The sequence below is a fragment of the Glandiceps talaboti genome, chromosome 12, assembly GCF_964340395.1.
Source record: "Glandiceps talaboti chromosome 12, keGlaTala1.1, whole genome shotgun sequence".
In the NCBI taxonomy this organism is placed as follows: domain Eukaryota; kingdom Metazoa; phylum Hemichordata; class Enteropneusta; family Spengelidae; genus Glandiceps; species Glandiceps talaboti.
In genome coordinates this window covers 13,163,535-13,183,147 of record NC_135560.1, presented here as the reverse complement: position 1 = coordinate 13,183,147, position 19,613 = coordinate 13,163,535, and the positions used below count along the sequence as shown (strand labels likewise).

The following is a 19,613-nucleotide window of genomic DNA, read 5'->3' as shown; positions in this document are numbered from 1 at the left end:
CTCTGTTTCAAGGTATGTTTTGTTCCATTGATTTTCTTCGGGAACATCCTCTCACCACATTTCGAAGTCAATATTTCGCTTGTCCTTACTAATCATGGTCCTCTGTAACGCTCTCAAGTTCGGTCACTCTATCTCTGAGGTAGTCATTTTCTTGTTTTATTTCCCAATTATTTTGTTCTAGTGTAAGCAGTCTCACTCTGAGATCTCTAACGACTTTCATACATGTCCCCAGTGTGGTAGATCTAGAGATGCTGTCATCCACGTTTTCCTCAATTGATGAATGGTTAACTGACATGTCATTTTCAAGTGTTTGGTTCAGTAGAGAAGGCACTTCTATTGGTGGCTGCGGTTGTTCAGTTGTATGTCCTTGCATGAGAACAGTCGTCGATGTTTGCTCTGATGTGCTTGAAACTGGCTGACAGGGGGGTATATCTATATGTGACCTGGTGACAGAAGGCATGTTATTTGAATTGTAAACTGTGTCACGTTTCGCAGAGGGGGGCTGTTCATTGAGACAATAGTTGGGTCCTGCTCGTGAACAAGTCCGACATGTCGAATGACATGGAAGGCAGTGATAATCAAGAGTGCCATTGGAAGTGTCCTGTCTGCATTTGTAGAATCCCATTGGACATTGTAACGTTGGACGTGCCCCACTTTCATTCACACCACGGTACTGATGTAGTGGGTCCTGACTAGTTCCATGTAACACGAGTTTCCACTCTTTCAGCATACCTAAAAGAGATTTCAGATACATTCTGATATACTTTCAGCCTTAATGATATCCAACTACTTTTTATCAGTCTACAAAAGAGACATTCCTATGCATTGACAATTTCAGACACATCAAACTTTAGATAACTTTAGCCTTGTAAAGGTAGTATTAACATACCCCTACTTCATTTAAACATTTAAGGGGGGGGGGGGTTAAACGACAGAAAAGAAATAATTTGTACTATATAATGTCATTCACTACAACAGTGTCATTTAGTTTTCTTTTAAAACGCTAATATTTGTTTTTAAGTTGCCTTCATGTTCAACGACTTATTAACAGCTTCATTTTTTGTTTTGAAATTATCAAGAAAACAACAATGACTTTATATGTTGATATAATTTCTAATACTCTCTATATGGGTTTTTGAATATTACGGAAGTAAATTAACGATATTCTCGCGCTTATCTCACACCCTTCAGTGTTTGGTTAAGGTCATGTCACGTGGCATGGACTAGTTTCCCCTGATCACCTAAATTTGCATACAGTGTTAATTTTACCTGTATTGAACCTTCCGCCTTTGTTCATTATTTCTAACGTCCATGTGCCCGTTGCACGTTCACCCCAGCAGTGTGTGGTCATAAATGGCCATGACTTAAATCCGTCACGCCTGTCCTGGTCTCGTCTTCTTTGTGGTAATAGCACTGATCTAGTCCCTGATGGTGACGTTAAGTAGATTTCCAAATTGCCTCGTACCTGGATTGATAACGTCAATGTAGCTTGGACATGCTCCAGGTATAAGACATGGTTAGTACTGTTCTCACATCCTGTAGTTGTCTTGGTGAGTGTTAAGCCATTGCTTGGAATATTAACCCTGTAATGTAATAAGTCTATATCTTATAGCCCTGTAAAACAATCATTGTCAAGTATCATCAATATTAGTCTAGTTGCTAGACCTCGGGCTTTCTTCTGAAAGGTACAATCGAGCTTGAGGGCGAACGAAGATTATGATGTAAAATCTATCACATTTAAGTAAGAAAATAAAAAAAAAATAAAAATAGATCAGAAGGTGTTAGTTGGGCCTTTTCGGGTTCATATTATGATGAGAGTTGTTCTTTAGCATATAAAATCATGACCTTTCTAATAAGTAGCAAGCAAAGCAAAAAACAACAACAAAACCCACCAACACATTATATTACAATAATGCAGATACTAACATCGCCTTTGACATTCCGTTTTCTTCACATATATTCTGTTCTGGTACAGAGACCCACGTCTCTGCATATTCCACAATAGCAGTGGCATCCATCAGACCAAACCCATACGAATGACTGACTTTGTAACCGGCACCGTTCTCTGTCCAATCTGACGCCTGTAGATTCTTAGGCCGAGACGTTAGTACCACAATGTGCTGCATATCACGCCAAGTCAAGTTTTGGCTAAGTTACGGAGGGCATAAAGAAAAGGATTAGTTGCGACACAGATTATCATTTTATCGTAGTTTACATGTAAATAAGCAGTGTTTTTTTTACCCATTTTAGAATATTTGAACGATTTTTTCATCAAGTCTAATTAAAAGTAGCTAACCTTCTTTGCAGAGTTGATATATGAAATGCAATTATTGTAGCAATTCATATAGCACAAATCAAGTACAACGATCACGTCTCGAGTATTCACCTGTTCTTGAAAGTAACACGTTTAAAGAATGGATTACAGATCATAACAATGTTGTGAACGCATGAAGTATATTTATTGGTAGATTGAGTGATCATCTAACTTAGCATCCAATGCCAGTACATGTAGTTTCCAGCAACGGCTAAATGTGTATGCTCTGAACAAATCAGGCATACAATCGAGAGATTGATTGACTTACTTAGCTTCCAGTGCTAGTGCACAGATTCCAGCAGCTAATGATGTCGATGCTGATGTACCACTGTGGCTGTCTGTACACCCTCTCCTCAGATCGGTTGTAATCTAATGCAGTGAAGAATGAAGGTGGATAAATGTGGTCAAATGTGAACATAAGAAATTTTAATTCTAATCTTACAATCAGTAATTAATGGGGTGGGGACCTTTGGAGGCGGGGGTTGGAGGTTTGAATTCTGTAGAAGACTTGCACAAACTGGCTTTATTTAAACATAAATAAGACAGATTGCTCACCACTCCTTTATCTTCCCAATCGCCACTACTATACGTTGTAGCCAGTGTAGATGAACAGTTCTCAGAATACCATGGAATAGCACCATGTTCTGTAGTACTACTAATAGACAGTGTATAAATACTATTAGTATAACCATCACAGTTACAGCTATCCTGTTGCTGGCCACCATTACCAGATGCCCATACAAAGATAGAACCACGACCACCACGTCCCTGTAATTCAAGAGGGAATATATAAGGTTACCGGACGTAAGTTACCGATACGCAGGTGACCATTATGTCACAGAATGTCTGAACCACTTTTGCGTCACTAATTCTGAATCTATATCAATGTTATATACACGTTATAATTCCCTCTACTTGGGTAAAAAATTGCTTTTTAAATTACTGTTTTCAACTATATGCCGATATTTTGTTCGTTGTAATGAGCTTGAATTTCGAATTCTATAGTTGTTTATGTTATGAATACTGTATAACATGCAAGCATTCACAATTTCTATCACACATACGTTATCAAATTAAATTCCTAACTTCTTTCCTTTACTTTGCTATACCACAGCAGACACCTTGGCCTGGGGAACAGTGACTTTTAAAAAAGAAATTATTTTTTATAACAAATTACAACATTTCTGTTTACCTGAGTTACTCCAAGTATAAGAGCTTGTCTAGTCAATCTTGCTGGTCCCTCAACGGTTTTGCCATCATCGTCAGGACCCCACCCACTACTGTAGATGTCAATGTGTTGCGGATTAAAACTTAGTGAACTTGCTTCTATGGCATCAGTAACACCACCATCCAACATACGAACTCCTGTAACGTATACAGTGGGCAAAAATTGAAAACAAAAGTTTGTTTCCGATAACAGGGCTTCAGAAAATAAGGTAGGTAGGTCGGAGTTTTATTTTATGGTTTTTTTTTTGTATTTTTGTTGGGGGGGGGGGGGGAATTGCTTCGACCCGAAGACAAGTTACTTGTGGGTAAAAATACTTCCCTGATAATTTGGCGAAGTGTAAAAGAAGTAAATGAAGACAATGACAGGCGAAGTACAGGAACACAATATACAGACTGTTCTTTATAAATTCAACTTACATTTTTGAAAGACTCGATTAAGGAAACAGAAGTAGATTCTCACAATTTAACTTTTACTTTACTTTACTTTATATTTATTTTTTTAAATTAAAATCTTTTTAAAAATGTTTTTATTTTTTTTTTAATTTAACTTTTGAATGTAAAAACAAACACACGTGTAGGATCGGCGGCTTACACTAGGGTCGGTCAAGTTATCGGAAACATGTCATTTTTTATTTGGCCTTAAAGCATATAGGGGTATATAACTAACGTGAATAGCTATTTCTCATGACTATTAGTATACACCTACATTATATAACTAATATAAATGACCCATAATGGGCTTCAACATCTTAACACATTGTGATATATACTAGGTCAACTTACTGTCCTATTAACTTTAGCTGCAAAGTTTCCATTAATTGAATTATGACACATCAATTGAGGAGAAGGATATGGTTTATCTAATGCGTAAAGGTTATCTTAACTTTATCTATCCTCCGTAGGTTCTGTGTTTGGAAACACAGGGCTTCCTTTTCTATACTTATCAGTGATTCTCCAATCAATGATTGTCCACTCCAAATTAACTCATAACACATTTACATGCAGACTATTGTTGAAAAAATGGGTTCCTTCACTGTAATAGACTTTCATTTTATATCTTATATATCTATATAATCAATACTATCCTACGTATTCCTAAAAGTAAGGTTCAGAAATTTAACTGACGTTTACTGCAGTGTTCGATGTCAAAATTTGATAGGTATGCCAAAGCAACATCCAAATAATGGTTTTGAGTGGACATATTATATCGAATATTAAATCAGCCTGCCACTTGGTCAGATCATGACCTCATGCACATTTCATTACAGAGAAGCCTATATATGACCATGGATGTTTTTAAACTCGTGACAAATCATGGCCGCAAGTTGTCACGGATCCCTTTAATTCAGTTGGTAGGGCAAGGTATTTGCCTGACGTGTAATTGAACTCGCCTCCAATTTTTGCATTAAACGCAGCTCCAACACCACATATACGATTCCCTCCCACTGCTGCCACTACTCCCGCACAGCGTGTTCCATGTCTGTAAAATAAATAACGGGAAACTTACTACCCTAGCCATATAAACTATAGAAATCAAAACCCTACAGTCAAATACTAAATGCATTTTCATATCAGAACATGTTTGTTTGCAGTATGGCGATGAATAAAACAATATACGTGACTAACGTTGATGTACTGTTGTCATCTTACACGTGTTGCATCACTTGTGAGTAACATGTTACGAGAAAAGCTGTTTCCATGGTAACTATGTCCCTAAATGTTACCCCACTTGTTTTAAATATTAATCTCCTGTGTTTGAATTTACTAATTTAGGGGAAATCTTTTAGAACTTGTTAGGGGGCATTAAATGTTCCAAATGAATAGAAACTGTAGTTGTTATTGCTTTTTCCATTCAACTTCCGAATTATTACAAAAAGTATCTAGATCCCACCTGACTGTCTGCCTGCCTGCCTACCTGTCTGCCTGCCTCCTCTCTCTCTCTCTCTCTCTCTCTCTCTCTCTCTCTCTCTCTCTCTCTCTCTCTCTCTCTCTCTCTCTCTCTCTCTCTCTCTCTCTCTCTCTCTCTCTCTCTCTCTCTCTCTCTCTCTCTCGTCTACTCTTCTGATATACAAAATCAACCCATCCACCTATTCATCCATCCATATCCATCCATCTACCTTTTTCTCGCTCTTTCTCAATTTAATGCACTGCTGCTATTACCTTACCTATTCTCATTATGCAGTGTATAACGAGGTGTTGGGTCATCGTCATTTCCATTCTTATCAACACTAGCTGCCTGGTCCTAGGATATATGCAAAATAAACAAATATGTATTAACAGATCATATACATCGGATAATTAGAGTTTTACTGTAAAAACGTTAATGGCAAATCAGAGCAAAAATATCAGGGTTAGGGCCTGGGCGGTAAATCAGGGGGGGGGGCACCTTAATTTGGGACTCAAAGAAGGGGGGGGGGGTCATCATTTTTGCAAAGGGAATAGGGGGGCACCGTCCTTATTTTCAACAACTGAACGAAATCATGACCCACCCTGCTGTACTTAAATTTCCATACAACAAATGTATGTGCATACAATAAACCATAAACACATAAGAAATGAAATACCTTGAAATTTAGTGGATGGTCTGTGCATCCATTGACCTGAACATGTTGAATTGCACACAAACGTAGCCAATAGAGACACACTTTCAAATAATTTAATGAATTCGTATCTCTAAATGGTAACTGACCTCCACTGTACATGTTTTCCCCACATGTTCTCACTTTCTAGTTGATCTTTTTTTTTTATCATTTGTGTCAATATGACTTGAAATGATTTAAAGTTTTGAAACCCTAAAATTAGTGATACTTTTATGATATAACTAGTTGTGTTTTACTTCTGAATTGTGCTCTAAATGGCCTCCAAATGGTGTTCATTTTTCAAAAAGCTCTTACCGTGGGAGGGGGGCACCCTCTCCCAACCCCAACCCCCGCGCTTGTATAGCAGGCGCGCACGCGCGTAGCGTGCACTTCTCCCCCATACTGTTTCCAGTTATCTCCCTACTTTGAAAATTACTGAAACTCCTAGGTTTACAATTATATTAATTCCATTTCTAATACTGTACTGTGCAATTAGCTGAATTAATCTATAATGGTAATAGTTAACTCAATCTAAGAGATATCCTAGAACTTTTGGTTACTAAACCATGAATATTTTGTATGTCCAGGAACAATCAATCATACTTCTCATAGGGTTCCTGTCTAAAGAGCTTTATACATGTGAAGCAATGGATTTTGGACACCAATTTACCAGATACACTTAAAATTACTGTAAATGTAAGAAGTAAAATTAACTATGCAGTGCGCTGCATTGTGCTTTGAGAATCTACAGTGTCTTTTGCAAGCACAAGAAGAGTATTTCTTGTCAACAGATGTGGTGGGGGGGGGGGTCAGTGTGTTTTTTATTTGTCGGGGGGGGGGAGACTGTTTTGTGGATGAATCACGAGGGGGTCACTATTTTTAAGTACAACACAAACAAGAAGTCACCGGCCCACCCCAGACTGTAAAAAACTGATCGCCCCCTTATCATTCATAATGGAATAGGTCCTAATAGACTGGGTAGTTATTGTTGCTAATATAATGAATGGTCTAAGGTGTAGCGAGTCGTCTATTACTACTGTTCATCGCTGGATGTATGATTCTACTTAACTCCATTAACTCACTATATGTGAACGAGTGTAGCACTTGAATAGCGGAGTCCCAGACCCAGCGACATAGACAAGCTATCTGAAGTAAGACTATAAATAAAGTAAAGGTGATTTTTACTTGAATTCATTTTCTCATGCATGGAAAATACATGTAAGCTGCAGACCACGACAAAGAAAGTGTTGCAGCTTGCAACGTATTTCAATCGTAAAAATACTAAACTCACATAATTTTGCCTTAGATCTGGATGATCTCTCTCAATTCCATCATCTAGTATTGATACAACCACTCCTCTTCCAGAGTAACCTTTCTTCCAAGCTTCTTCAATATTCATATCCTGGCCATTGTCTCTTTTCTAAGATGAGATAAGATAAAACTTTCTAGGACTGTCTTATCACTTTAAAAAACATATTTTGAAAATTGATGTTCTGGTTTAGTATATTTGAAGGCGTTGTTTTTTGATGTTCTGGTTTAGTATATTTGAAGGCGTTGTTTTTTTCGACACATGGCAGTTTTTAATAGAGGTGTATATATGTTACAAAAATATTTCTAAGTAAGTGTTAATTTCACATGTAAGCTAAGCATAACAAGTACGTCACAAAGTGATAAACATTTTGGAGGGTGTCACCATTTGTCATGCAAGTGTTTAGGAGGGGGATCATTATTTTTTGTGGAAAATCATATATGTCGTAGATATTCAATGACAGGGGAGGGGAAGTGTCAGTAATTTTTGTGCAAGGTCTTGGGGAGGGGTCAATCTTTTCACGCGCTGGACTTCTGTAAAAAACCTCACCCCTGTAATTGTGTCCAGTCCGTGTGTCATATAATTTATTTGGTCAGGCATGTAAGTTAATGTAAGTATGTTATGTAAGTTAATACAGATGAATGGTAACCTACCAGGTACCACATTGGCCATTTGGGATCATTGAAATTGGTATTGACATCTCTTTTCACTCGTCTCCTCGCAACTTGTTGCTCAGTCCACTTGACCTGGTTGTATCAAAGACAGACACATGATACAATTGAAAACCTACACTAGCTGCAACTGATTTTTTCATCAAATAATCAAAGATACGGAAGGTAAAACCATTCCATCCAATAAGTGTCTTTATCATATACTAGTATAATTTCATGTTTCGATATTTTCGTACACAATCACAGTTAGAAATTACTTCTGACACGTAAAACATTCTTTTGAAGTTGTTGTTCTTCTTCTGTGGTGGTGTTATTTTACAGATGGCTTATTATTCCTTACTTCTTCTATTACACTAAAGTCTTTCTAACTGGACCATTCTCACCCTTGGATTATAGAATATTTGGATACAATAATGCTACACCTGTCACCGACCTTGGGTACAAAGCACACACACACACACACACACACACACACACACACACACACACACACACACACATATATATATATATATATATATAACTTTTTGGTACTTCAATATTTAATTAATTTACATTTTGTATATCAGAAGAGTAGACGAGAGAGAGAGAGAGAGAGAGAGAGAGAGAGAGAGAGAGAGAGAGAGAGAGAGAGAGAGATTCCCGATCAATCCAACCCACCCCAATCCAATCAATTCTACAGATAGTTGTCCATACTAAGTGACACACAGTCATCGTCAAAGAATAGAAGACTTGCACTTACTGATGGTTCTTTCTGAAGCAAAACGTGGTGTGGTTTTGTTGTGGCTTGTAGAGATCGTTTATGAACTCGTCTGTCTTTGAAGTGATAGTGATCATCAATGATCTTGTAAGAAAACAAATAATCAAAGACAGAGGAAGTGAAATATCAGTTTTCAAATGTGATGGGAACTGTTACTTTAGTCTCAGACCACTGAGTTGTAGGTTTTACTTTGAAAGTAAAGTTGAATTCTCTAAAATCACCAGAAACGTATTTCAATCTACCAAGGACTTGAGCAATCTGATTAAAATCGGATCAAGGAGAAAGCTCAGTTTGCTTTGTTAAAAGCATTTCACATCTACAGTGCTTGTCGTTTACATTCTGTTATATTTATACGCAGGGTAACCTTCTTCCTCAAATTTCAATTTTCTAGAAAAACTATGTAACCTGATCGATACAAGCACAGTTTCCAGGTTTTTTGTTGTGTGTTGATTGTTTACGCCACCGGACAATCACCTCGTGGCGAGAAGCACATTTGATGATTGAGCTGCCTTCACCCTTTCTAATTTCGTCTCTATTAAAAACACCTTTAATTACAAACATTTGCAATCAACATCACATTATACATGTAAGTAATATATATTGTAACGTATGTATATTTTAATACATAACAAAAGATAGATCAAATCTGTATGAGGATGGTGACATATTTCATATGGTTGTTAATGTTTTCGAATAGGGAGTTAAAGATTAATTGGACAGTGCATTGTATTTGGTGAACTTTGGAGACAATGTCATATCAATAAACATAGTTACAGCAAATGACCGTCACATGCCAAAGTGCCATATCAATAAACTATATAGTTAATAAGCATGTATATGATATATACCGACATTGTTCAGTGTATACACACATTTAATTGTCAAAAAGAATCTCTCGCAGCATTACAGTTTCCTCAGATTGGTCTTTATATATTTCACAATTTACTACATCTAAGCCTCATTGCGTACGGTTGGTGTCTCGAAATTCGATTGGGGGCTTTACCGACCGTTTTTGTACCCCTTTCTTTTATGTCAATTCTTAGCAGTTTTGAGGGTCCCTTTCAGAACTTATGAGCATTTGAACAAATTTAAATGATTTCACTTTCCTCATGGTCACACATCATCAACACATTACCACTTTAGAAAGCATCGTCACCTTGTAAGTCTTCGTGATATATACATGTACATTCATCACTCTGACGAAAAATCTACAATTGACCAACCTCTTGCAGATTTACAAAACCATACTTGTATGCCAGTCGGTCAGCTTCTTCTTTACCACCAACTATGTGTAAAGCCCAGTCGTTTGTGTAATGAATGCATCTTACCACGTTCAACCCCAAAACAACTATTAAGCTGGTTTGGAGAAGCAGTAATCTCCCTGACATATCTATAGCTTGCTATGTCTGACTGACTAAAATGCCACTCAGAATGAATGCACAGACTAAAGTCCAACAAGATACGTAAACGGTATTGACAGGCAGTATGCTATGCGTATACTAAGTGCCCTTGGACAAAATGAGTCATTGCATGTTGATACATAAAGTGAATCCTGTAGGGTCGTACTGAGGTCAGTCAGGTTGAAGGTTTTACAGACTAAGATATACATGTCAATAGTTCCATATCAACAATATTTTACAATTTACTTGTTATTATCATATTATTATTTCTTTATTTCAATCCATCAAAATGTTGTTATGCATGAAAGCACGTAAATGAACAAAATTTGCATAATATTTCACAAATTGCTATACCATGAATATTTTCTCAAAATAGGTATCTGACGAGACATCTTTAGAAGTTGCAAGCACTTGTACCTACCTATACTTACCTACCCACGCACCCATCAACCGACCAACATAAACAACTTTAAATTTATGGTTGTGACTATATCTTTTAAAAAACCTAGCAGCGAAATTCCAGCGATTTCCTTGGATGTCTCAAGAAATGCAACATACAAATCACTAGTTCATTGTCGTAAACAATAACCTCTTTTATGGCACCGTCCAAGACGCACCTTCATTTTGAACTGTTGCAGAAGAAATAACAGCCCTGGTTTGCGAGAATGCACCAGTTATGCTCCAGGCAAAAAGTTTCAACATGGCGAATAGATACCCTTGCATCCTTGCATCCCCACAAGCCAGGGCATCGAAAAATGATTTTAGGCAGCATGAGGTGGCTTTGCCTTGAAGTGGATTGATTTAAATAACAACATTATGTATAACATTAATATGGTTATTCTGATTGTTTGAGTTTATAATTCATTAATTAGTCCATATGAATCTGAGGAATGTTATGTGTGTAAAGAAACATTTCTTAGACTTTATTTTACCTAGGTACGTAGCCCGCATTTCCACATATTGAACAAAGTGGTGTTTCACTATTGCAAGGAATTTGGAGAATGGATAGATTTTTGTTTTTGCACACGAACTTCAAAAGTATATTCAAAAACTGGAATGACTTCGGTTGAAGGGACATGTCGCCTCTGGCACATCTTAGAGATGATAGCCTAAAATACTTTTATTGCCCGGAGAATATTCACAAGCGCGAGTGTACGTGATTTTATAGCTGGTATGAGAGGACGTATAAATCGGCCATCGGACGCGTCCTTCCGCCGAGAAAGGTATCGGCGTCTCAAAAAGTTTTACCAATCGACCATAAATGGCATAACCTTTATTGTTATTTTCCTATATCTGTAACGTAGCTTCGTCCAACAAGACACCTCCCAGATTGGGTGAACATGGTCGTGTTTTTGTTCGAACTGTATATCGGCCCGTAATCTTCTGTGCTACAATGCTCAAGTAGTGGAAAATGCGTATAAATGCCATTATTAATGGAAAAAAACTATAGGGTCTATATAGTATTACAAGAAGCAATGGCTTGTGTCTTCAGGTATTCTAGCCCGTCATTTAATTTTCTCTTTGCCAATGCAAGGAGTTAACGAGACAATTTGACTGTCCCGTTTTGTAGCTATAGCATAGTGAAATCTGTGTGGTAAATACATACCTTGTTTGTCGTCTGATAGAATGCTACGATACAATTATACAATGGTATCTCAATAGCTTAAGTAAACGCATAGTACCCGACAAGGATTGTCCGCTACTTTAACTTTAAGACTTGCATTCATTGCGTATTTTTAACATTGCAGCCCACTTGATCACTGCCTCTCCAAGTCCAGAGTTATAGTTTTCGCAATACAAGTGTTTACCGCCAGTATGTACGAAATACCTTCACGCCAAGAAGTGCGGGTTGGCATGGGTGTGGTGCAAATAAGGTATTCAAAATAAAAGCTTCACGATATGTGCAAGACAGAACAGTCGTCGCGACCGGTTGAGCGAGGTGAAAGTGAGCTGCGCATGACTACTCGACAGCGACCACGAATATCGACATGACTGAAATGTCTAGAAGCTTACTTGACAAGTAAATATTTACAACGGTTGTTTACGTGAAGTTGTGGTCTTCTTTACTGTGTCAGTGTTGGAAATCGCCAGATTTACTACAAAATGAGGACAAGTTTGGATTAAAACAGTTTGAAGGTTCTAACCAACGCAGGTAAGATCGTCTGTATTTGCCCTAACGTGACCTAGGAAGTACGTATCGGTGATACCGTAGGCTTCCACGGTACCAGCGCCTACTATAAACTTCATTTCACAATATATATACATGATGTATGGGTGCGTCTCTAAACTACTATAAGTGTCTGACCTTTTTTCAAAGACCCCACCCACATTCACAGAGAATTTTATACAAACTTGCCTACAGGTTTAAGTGTTTAACCGTTATGTCTTTTCTCTCTGTTTCTGAAAGGCCTTTGATTACAAAAGATATGGCACAGTCAGTCCAAGATTTGTGGGGTTATTTACATGGTTACCTGCAAGCCCAAAGTCTGATGGCAGGGTGTAGATTACGCGTGTTTGATGAATTGGAAAACACATCAAAAACAATGAGTGATCTAGCCCTTACAATTGGTGCGCCGGAAGATGCAACTGAACGTTTATTGTGTGCTTTGGTGTCACTCGGAGTACTTAGCCGAACAACTGTCGACAGCGGGAAGTCAGCCGATAGAATCAGTGACCTGTTTACAAATACGTCATTAGCAAACAATTATTTGACGTCAACAAGTCCCCTGTCACTCAGACCTTGTGTACTCGTTGCTGACAAATACCTTTACGGACTAACTGCTCACCTTACATCTGCTGTCCGTGAGGGCGCGCCACAAACTGAACGAGTGTCGAGTGCATTTTCCAAAAGCGCTTCGAAGGACAGTGATAAACGTCTGATGCTGGTGGGAGCTATGCACGCAAAACTGACGGTATTTTACCGGGAAGCAGCAACAAGTTCGTTTGACTTGTCACCTTACAAGAGTGGATGCAATCTCGGTGGAGGTACAGGTGCCCTAGCATATGCCATTGCAGCTGCGTATTCAGAAATGAATATAGTGGTGTATGATATACCTTCCGTTGTAGAAATTGTATCTCAGTTTACGCCCTACGATCCTTACACACCCATGGTCAACTTTAAAGCAGGGAATTTCTTCAAGGGATATCTTCCAGAAGTGCAATTATATGTGTTGGCTGACATCTTTCCCAAGTTATCTGATCAACAGACGGAAGAACTTTTGCGTCGAGTTTTCGATGCCTTAACACCTGGTGGCGCCGTTCTCATCCTTGACTGTTTCTATGACGACAAAAAGTGCGGACCACAGTCAGCTTCCTTGATGGATCTACTTCTGTTACTTTCCTCACCTGAACGGTGTCGTCACCGCTCTACTCATGAACTGGGTGAGCTTCTTCGAGAAATTGGTTTTGTTGACCGAGAAGTTGCAAACACGAGTTCTCAACTTACTGCAATGATGGCTTCAAAGCCACACAACTCTGTGATAGAAAACACTTTGATGTCATTTGATAATATAAGTGAACGTAACCATTATGTCACATCAAAGCCACAAGATGAGGTATAAAATGCATAAACGTACTTAATTATAAACAATTAAGAGTACTACATCGTGAAAAGAACCTGATACCAGGCCTCTAAGGTTGTTTTGAAGCTCAAATATAACGAAATTCCATCAGTTCATTTAATATATGAATTTAGAGGAATTATATTCACATTCACCTGGTTAAATTTTGCGACATTATTTCGCAAAATGATCACGCCAACCATTCATCGGCGACCTTGTCCTTTTGCATATATGTCATGACTGTCAGAATCAATACAGAGGGCTATAAATAAGATGTCATGATAAAGATGATCGATAGTGTAATTAAGACTGCTATGATGTAAAAAGGGTTGCAATTAAATCGACTGTGACGATGCACATTACTATTACTGGTGAGACAGCATCCTTCACCTTACATACGTTTACATAGCGCGTGTCCGATTCACACTTGTTTGAACTCTAGATCTGTCCCGGGGGAGATGCTGATCTACATGAAAACGCAGTTTATGTTACTGACTGGAATTTCAACAGCTTTGTCCAAAAAAGACACCAGGTGTAGATGTGGAGAAAATGATATACTTAGTACAAAAGTAATATTAGAGAAGATTTCATGTAGTTAGAATTCACATGTTTCAACTTACAATTAGGATGAAAACTGTGACATGGTCTAAGCTAACATTTACAATTCAGCGTACTGCACTGCTCTAGAAAAACAAAAAATAAGTCTGTTCTCAATCATTTTTTGCATCTTCAGAAGTGTATTTTCTAGCTCCTTTATGTACTTCATGAATGTATACGTATAAGCTTAAACCCCGTTAAACATGGAAAGTGGTCTGATAAAACATTACTACGTTCACCTAATAGCAAAATCAGGTGAAATCTTGTGCGAGGCTGGCCCGGACCAAACTGTTCACGCTTTTTTTAAATCCTTCGCTAGGGCCTGACCATTGTCGCAGTGTGAACCCCTACATATCTTATTAGAATGATTGTATGAAGGTTCAAAATAAAACAATATGCAGGCCTAAATATTCAACTAAAAAAATTAATGGACACTGGTAAAAGTACTTTGTAAAGTTGTCCATGAAGCTGAACTGCCAACATAGGTGTGTTATATTTATGCATGGGGCTGGGAGGTTTAATTTTCACATTCTTGAAAGATTGTTTAGAAATGAAACTTTACATTATGTAAGACCTCGTGTCACTATAGTAAACTAATTTACTTAATACTACTATGCAGTTACTCATTTACTGAAAATATACAAATAAAATATTTTCTTCTTTGACATTGTTTTCTGTTGAATTTATGAAGACCATGATCTATTTCATTTTAGTGTACCAATAATGTTTTTGAATATTCATGACTCGTTAAGTGCTTATTACCTTCAGTTAAATAGTCATAATGTATATTGATCATCGAATACATATCCATGTCTGGTTTAATAGTCACATGATGCAACAGTATGCAACTGTTATAACACTGGAGGTAAAAAAGAGTTTCAATTTGATATTACTTGGCAGTAACACAAAATGATTTTGACGTGAAATTATTAAATGACTTTCAAGGACCCAAAGTATCTGAAATTTCTTTGTTTTCTGGAGAGGTGTTTTCCTGTACAATATTCCCCAAGAGAGAAAAGCTGAGCATATTCCATGGCCATATTGTATTCTCAAATGGCTCAATTTTGATATCATTTTGACATTCAATATATTGTAAACTGACCCCGATTGTTTCCCTATTTACATGTACCTGGTTTGTATATAGTAACACAACAGATGCATAAGATCTTTATTTCTGAGGTGCACATACAAGAGTCAGGAATATCTCCCGATATAAATGTTATAAAATTATACAATGTTCTTTCTGTATTTGTCCCAATCGGGTTAAACATTTATCCCAAATATATAGATAACATTATTAACATAAAATACTCTTGTTCAAAAGTGTGTATTGAAATTACCCTGGACAACCTATATCTGACCCCAGTTCTTTGAGTGAATACCTGTTTCCACAGCACCATGTCGTAGTTACTTGTGTCAGTTCAAAGGTCATGTAGATATTCCTAACTACTGTGTTAATCAAAACAACAGGGATAGCATGCTACAGTGGATTTAAAAAAAAACATTCACTGGCACTGTTTGATACAATTTCACAGAAACTAAGGCCAAATAAAAAAGATATGATTTAATTCTATTTCTGTACTGTGTGAATTTTCTTGACAACACTAACCTACCTATTTTCGTAAGCCACATTATCGGAAACAAATGTTGTTTTATTCATTTTTGCCCAATAAGAAACTTAGACGCCCTACACTTTAAGGTGGCAAGATTGAACGAATAATTTCTTGCAACATGTTATCGTTCCACAATGCACACGTCAAAATATTGGCAGCCGCGTGTCTGCATCTTGTTGCAGTATGTTGGTTTAAATGGTTTATTTCATTCAGACTATATGCAGCAATACATTGTGATCTTGCTATTAAAGTGTAGCATGTGTTGTTTCTTATTGATTTCTGACTGGTTGTATCAAACAGAGCCACTGAACAGTATTTTGAAATCCGCTGTACATAACACACACACAGTCTGGTATTGGTATTGGTATTTGTTTTTATTGAAATTGTAAATAAGTATTAAGTCAGAAATAGTATTGTAAAGTTAATGACAATAAATTATTGTTGAAGACATTGACAATGTGTAAAGTATTTTATGGAAATTTACATAAAATTAATCATGACGACAAAAGATTGAGATTACACTGATATGTATTGTCAATTATTACATTAATTAAAAAAAGGCAAAGTTGAATTTTAAAAATTACAAAGTATTGAAAACTGTGTTGAAAATGTTGAATAAAACACATATACACTGAATGATTACAGAAGATATTGTAATTTACAGTGATTATAAAGTGACAACAAAACCACAAAATACACAAATATGTTATACTCGGTGTAATGTCAGAATAGTTTGTGTGTATGTATGTATGTGTGTGTGTTAAATTATTAAGCATTGTTGAATGTCAAGTGTCATTGTTTGGTAGACTTTAGAAGGAAATTAATGTCCTATATGACTGGATTGCACTTAAATAATCCTACAACAATGTAGCAATGTAAAAAAGAAAGAAGTCAAATACTTGAAGCACAACTTGACACACATCTAAATCTTGCCATTGAACATAAACTTTCTTCTAGTAAAGCAATCAAAATGCATTTTGCTGAGGGATTTAGGAATACCCATTGAGGAGGACATAGGAACAGTTCTGACTATTCTCAAATATTACTTAATTTTTATTGCGCAGCAAAGGCAAAAAACTTGGTTATTTTCATCATTTGCATATTGCTGATTTTGACATCACTCAATGGTTTACTTACAGGCAGTACACATTTCCTTAGAAGTTTCTAACCATAGTTTAGTAGATCATTTGCATATTACTGATTTTGTTGCCATTGGCTCATTTACATAGAGGAAGTACATGTATATGCTATCTTTAATTCTGAACATATGACTGAGTAGATCATTTACATATCTTTTGATTGTCAATATTCACTCATTTACATAAAGGAAGTATGTGCTGTCTAAATTTTCATTCATACATTGTCATATGGTTAAGCAGATCATTTGCATATTACTGATTTTGTCATCCCTTCATTCATTTGTTTACATACAGTCAGAATTACTTAGTCTGTTTCATTTTCTAACCATAGATAATAAGATCATTTGCATATTGATTTTGTCATCACTTATACAGGCAGCATTATTTAGTCTATTTTTCAATTTCTAAACATTTTGAAATTAGATTTAAATTTCCATATTGCTGATATTTTCCTTATTCACTTGTTTACAAATGTACAGTCAGTTTGACTACATCAAACAATGCAGGATTTCTCCCACGCACCCTAGTTTCATCCTCTGCACCCATGGGGGACAGCCCTCACACAGTCAGGGTCTCAGAAGACAAGCGCTGATTAGTAAGCTGAAAGAACTGTCCAGTATAAATACAGCTTTAATATTATTGTGATTATTATTATTACAAAGTTGGATTTATTGTTGACTGACCTTTTCACATAAACTTTTTCATGAAAAGAATTAATGGTTCATTCTTGTGATAAACAAAACACACATATTCAGTTTAATGTCAAAATGCACAAGGAGTAACATATGTTAAAGCTGCCCTCTGGTTGGCTATTAAACTTGAGGTGAAATAGGTTTTTAAAGGCAGATAGACATTTGACTCTTTATGGCAAGTTAATCCGTTCTTTTCAACTTGTATACTGTTGTGTACAAACAATAACCCCCCCCCCCCCCAGTACAAAGAGGATTAAGGTTATTCGATAAATGAGTTTCTTTAGGCTTTGTATAATTCAACTAGGTATAATAATGCAAGTGGCAAAATGAAACACATCTGATTATGCTTATGTTCCTGTTGTTAAAACTTTAAAATTCTTTTGCAGTCTTTGACCTAAAGATCCCATCTTCACTTCTCAGTATATTGTGTATTATTTATCAGCAAACTTTCTCAATTTGGTTTCAAACTAAGCAAAACACCACTCAGAACTGAAGCAAAGCTTAGTCACTCTACTGTTATTACATGGCTTTACAGATATGATATTGCCTATAGCACAACTGAAACTCAGTTCAGTTGTGCTAAAATATACTTTGCAAATCTCATTTTAAGCAGTTCTTGAGCTTTTTAATTCTGAGGCATTAAATTTGAAGAAATTCTGAGAATATCATCAGATATGTTGTTGTAAAATGATGTTAACTTATTACAAGATATGTGCTAATAATCCTAAACAACTAAATGTGACTGTCTTTAATTCCATGGGGTGAGAAAAATGTAAATGTTTAGTTAGAGGTATATGAAAGGTATTCTATATACGATGAAAGATCCAGCACCAAGATTCAGAATTTAATTTCAACCTTAGCAGAAGACAATTCAGAACTGACAGAAGCATGGCTATTCTAATATTATTATACTTTTTATAATGTACTTCTATACATAGGATGTAATGTTTTATTACTTGTATTGATTATAGTAAAGATGGAGAAAAAATCTGAATATTAATCTTATAATTACTATGCATTTACATTTTGTACACAACCAGCAACAATTAAATTTATTGAGAAATGGGGATTGTTTTTCCCCCACTGGAATGCTGAATAGTTATAAGATTGCATTGGAATTTATTCTTTTCAAAATATTAAAATTAGAAATTATTGAAATTCAGTGCACATTTCTAAAATAATGTAGCAGATGTGTGAGCGTAAGCAATTTGAGTCTATGGCTTGTTACTTGTTAATCATTAAATCTTTGAATCTTAAACTGTCCACTAAAATGCTATTTTTACTAAGATGTGTATGTAAAATTGTTTTATTTACAATCCTGAATATGAATTGATACTGCAAATGCTCCCACAAAGGATTTAGAAGCTTCATAATGCTAATTATTGATTACAGAGTATGAAGTGTCTGTTAGCCAACACTCTTGTGAAGGCAGATTCATTGATAATCATCTTTATACTTGAAGTACATTTTAAGATAGAATTTCTCTAAAAATAACAGATGTTATTCATATAACTGCAAACTTTGCAATTTGAAACTTTGTTCCTGGACCTTTTGAAATGATAAAAGAAATTTGGCTGTTCATCATGTTGTTTTTGAGATACTTGACAATCTTAACTTTATCCGTAGCATGATTGGCGGCCATTTTGGATCCTACAATAGGTTAATTTTGCTCTCATTCTGACCTCCATTTAAAACAATTTCATGGAGATCTTTTTTTTTTCTTGATCCTTGATTGAGAATAGGGTGTGAGTG

At 36.3% G+C, this 19,613-nt stretch overlaps 2 protein-coding genes across 2 annotated transcripts; one reads left to right on the top strand and one right to left on the bottom strand.

Moving 5' to 3' along the window:
• Positions 1 to 88: 88 nt before the first annotated feature.
• LOC144442954 (furin-like protease kpc-1) lies at positions 89 to 11,937 on the bottom strand. The gene is made up of 13 exons (XM_078132328.1): positions 11,894 to 11,937; positions 10,084 to 10,216; positions 8,843 to 8,944; positions 8,083 to 8,175; positions 7,412 to 7,540; positions 5,707 to 5,783; positions 4,933 to 5,021; positions 3,507 to 3,679; positions 2,870 to 3,082; positions 2,583 to 2,683; positions 1,927 to 2,148; positions 1,270 to 1,583; positions 89 to 732 (listed from the first exon to the last, which is right to left on the bottom strand). The coding sequence occupies exons 1-13, from the start codon at positions 11,935 to 11,937 to the stop codon at positions 89 to 91; spliced, it is 2,334 nt and encodes a 777-aa protein (XP_077988454.1).
• Positions 11,938 to 12,189: 252 nt separating this feature from the next.
• LOC144443298 (acetylserotonin O-methyltransferase-like) lies at positions 12,190 to 16,425 on the top strand. Its single transcript, XM_078132735.1, has 2 exons — positions 12,190 to 12,412; positions 12,668 to 16,425. Exon 2 carries the CDS (start codon positions 12,687 to 12,689, stop codon positions 13,818 to 13,820), a length of 1,134 nt encoding a protein of 377 aa, XP_077988861.1. The 5' UTR covers positions 12,190 to 12,412; positions 12,668 to 12,686; the 3' UTR covers positions 13,821 to 16,425.
• The last annotated feature ends 3,188 nt before the right edge of the window (positions 16,426 to 19,613 follow it).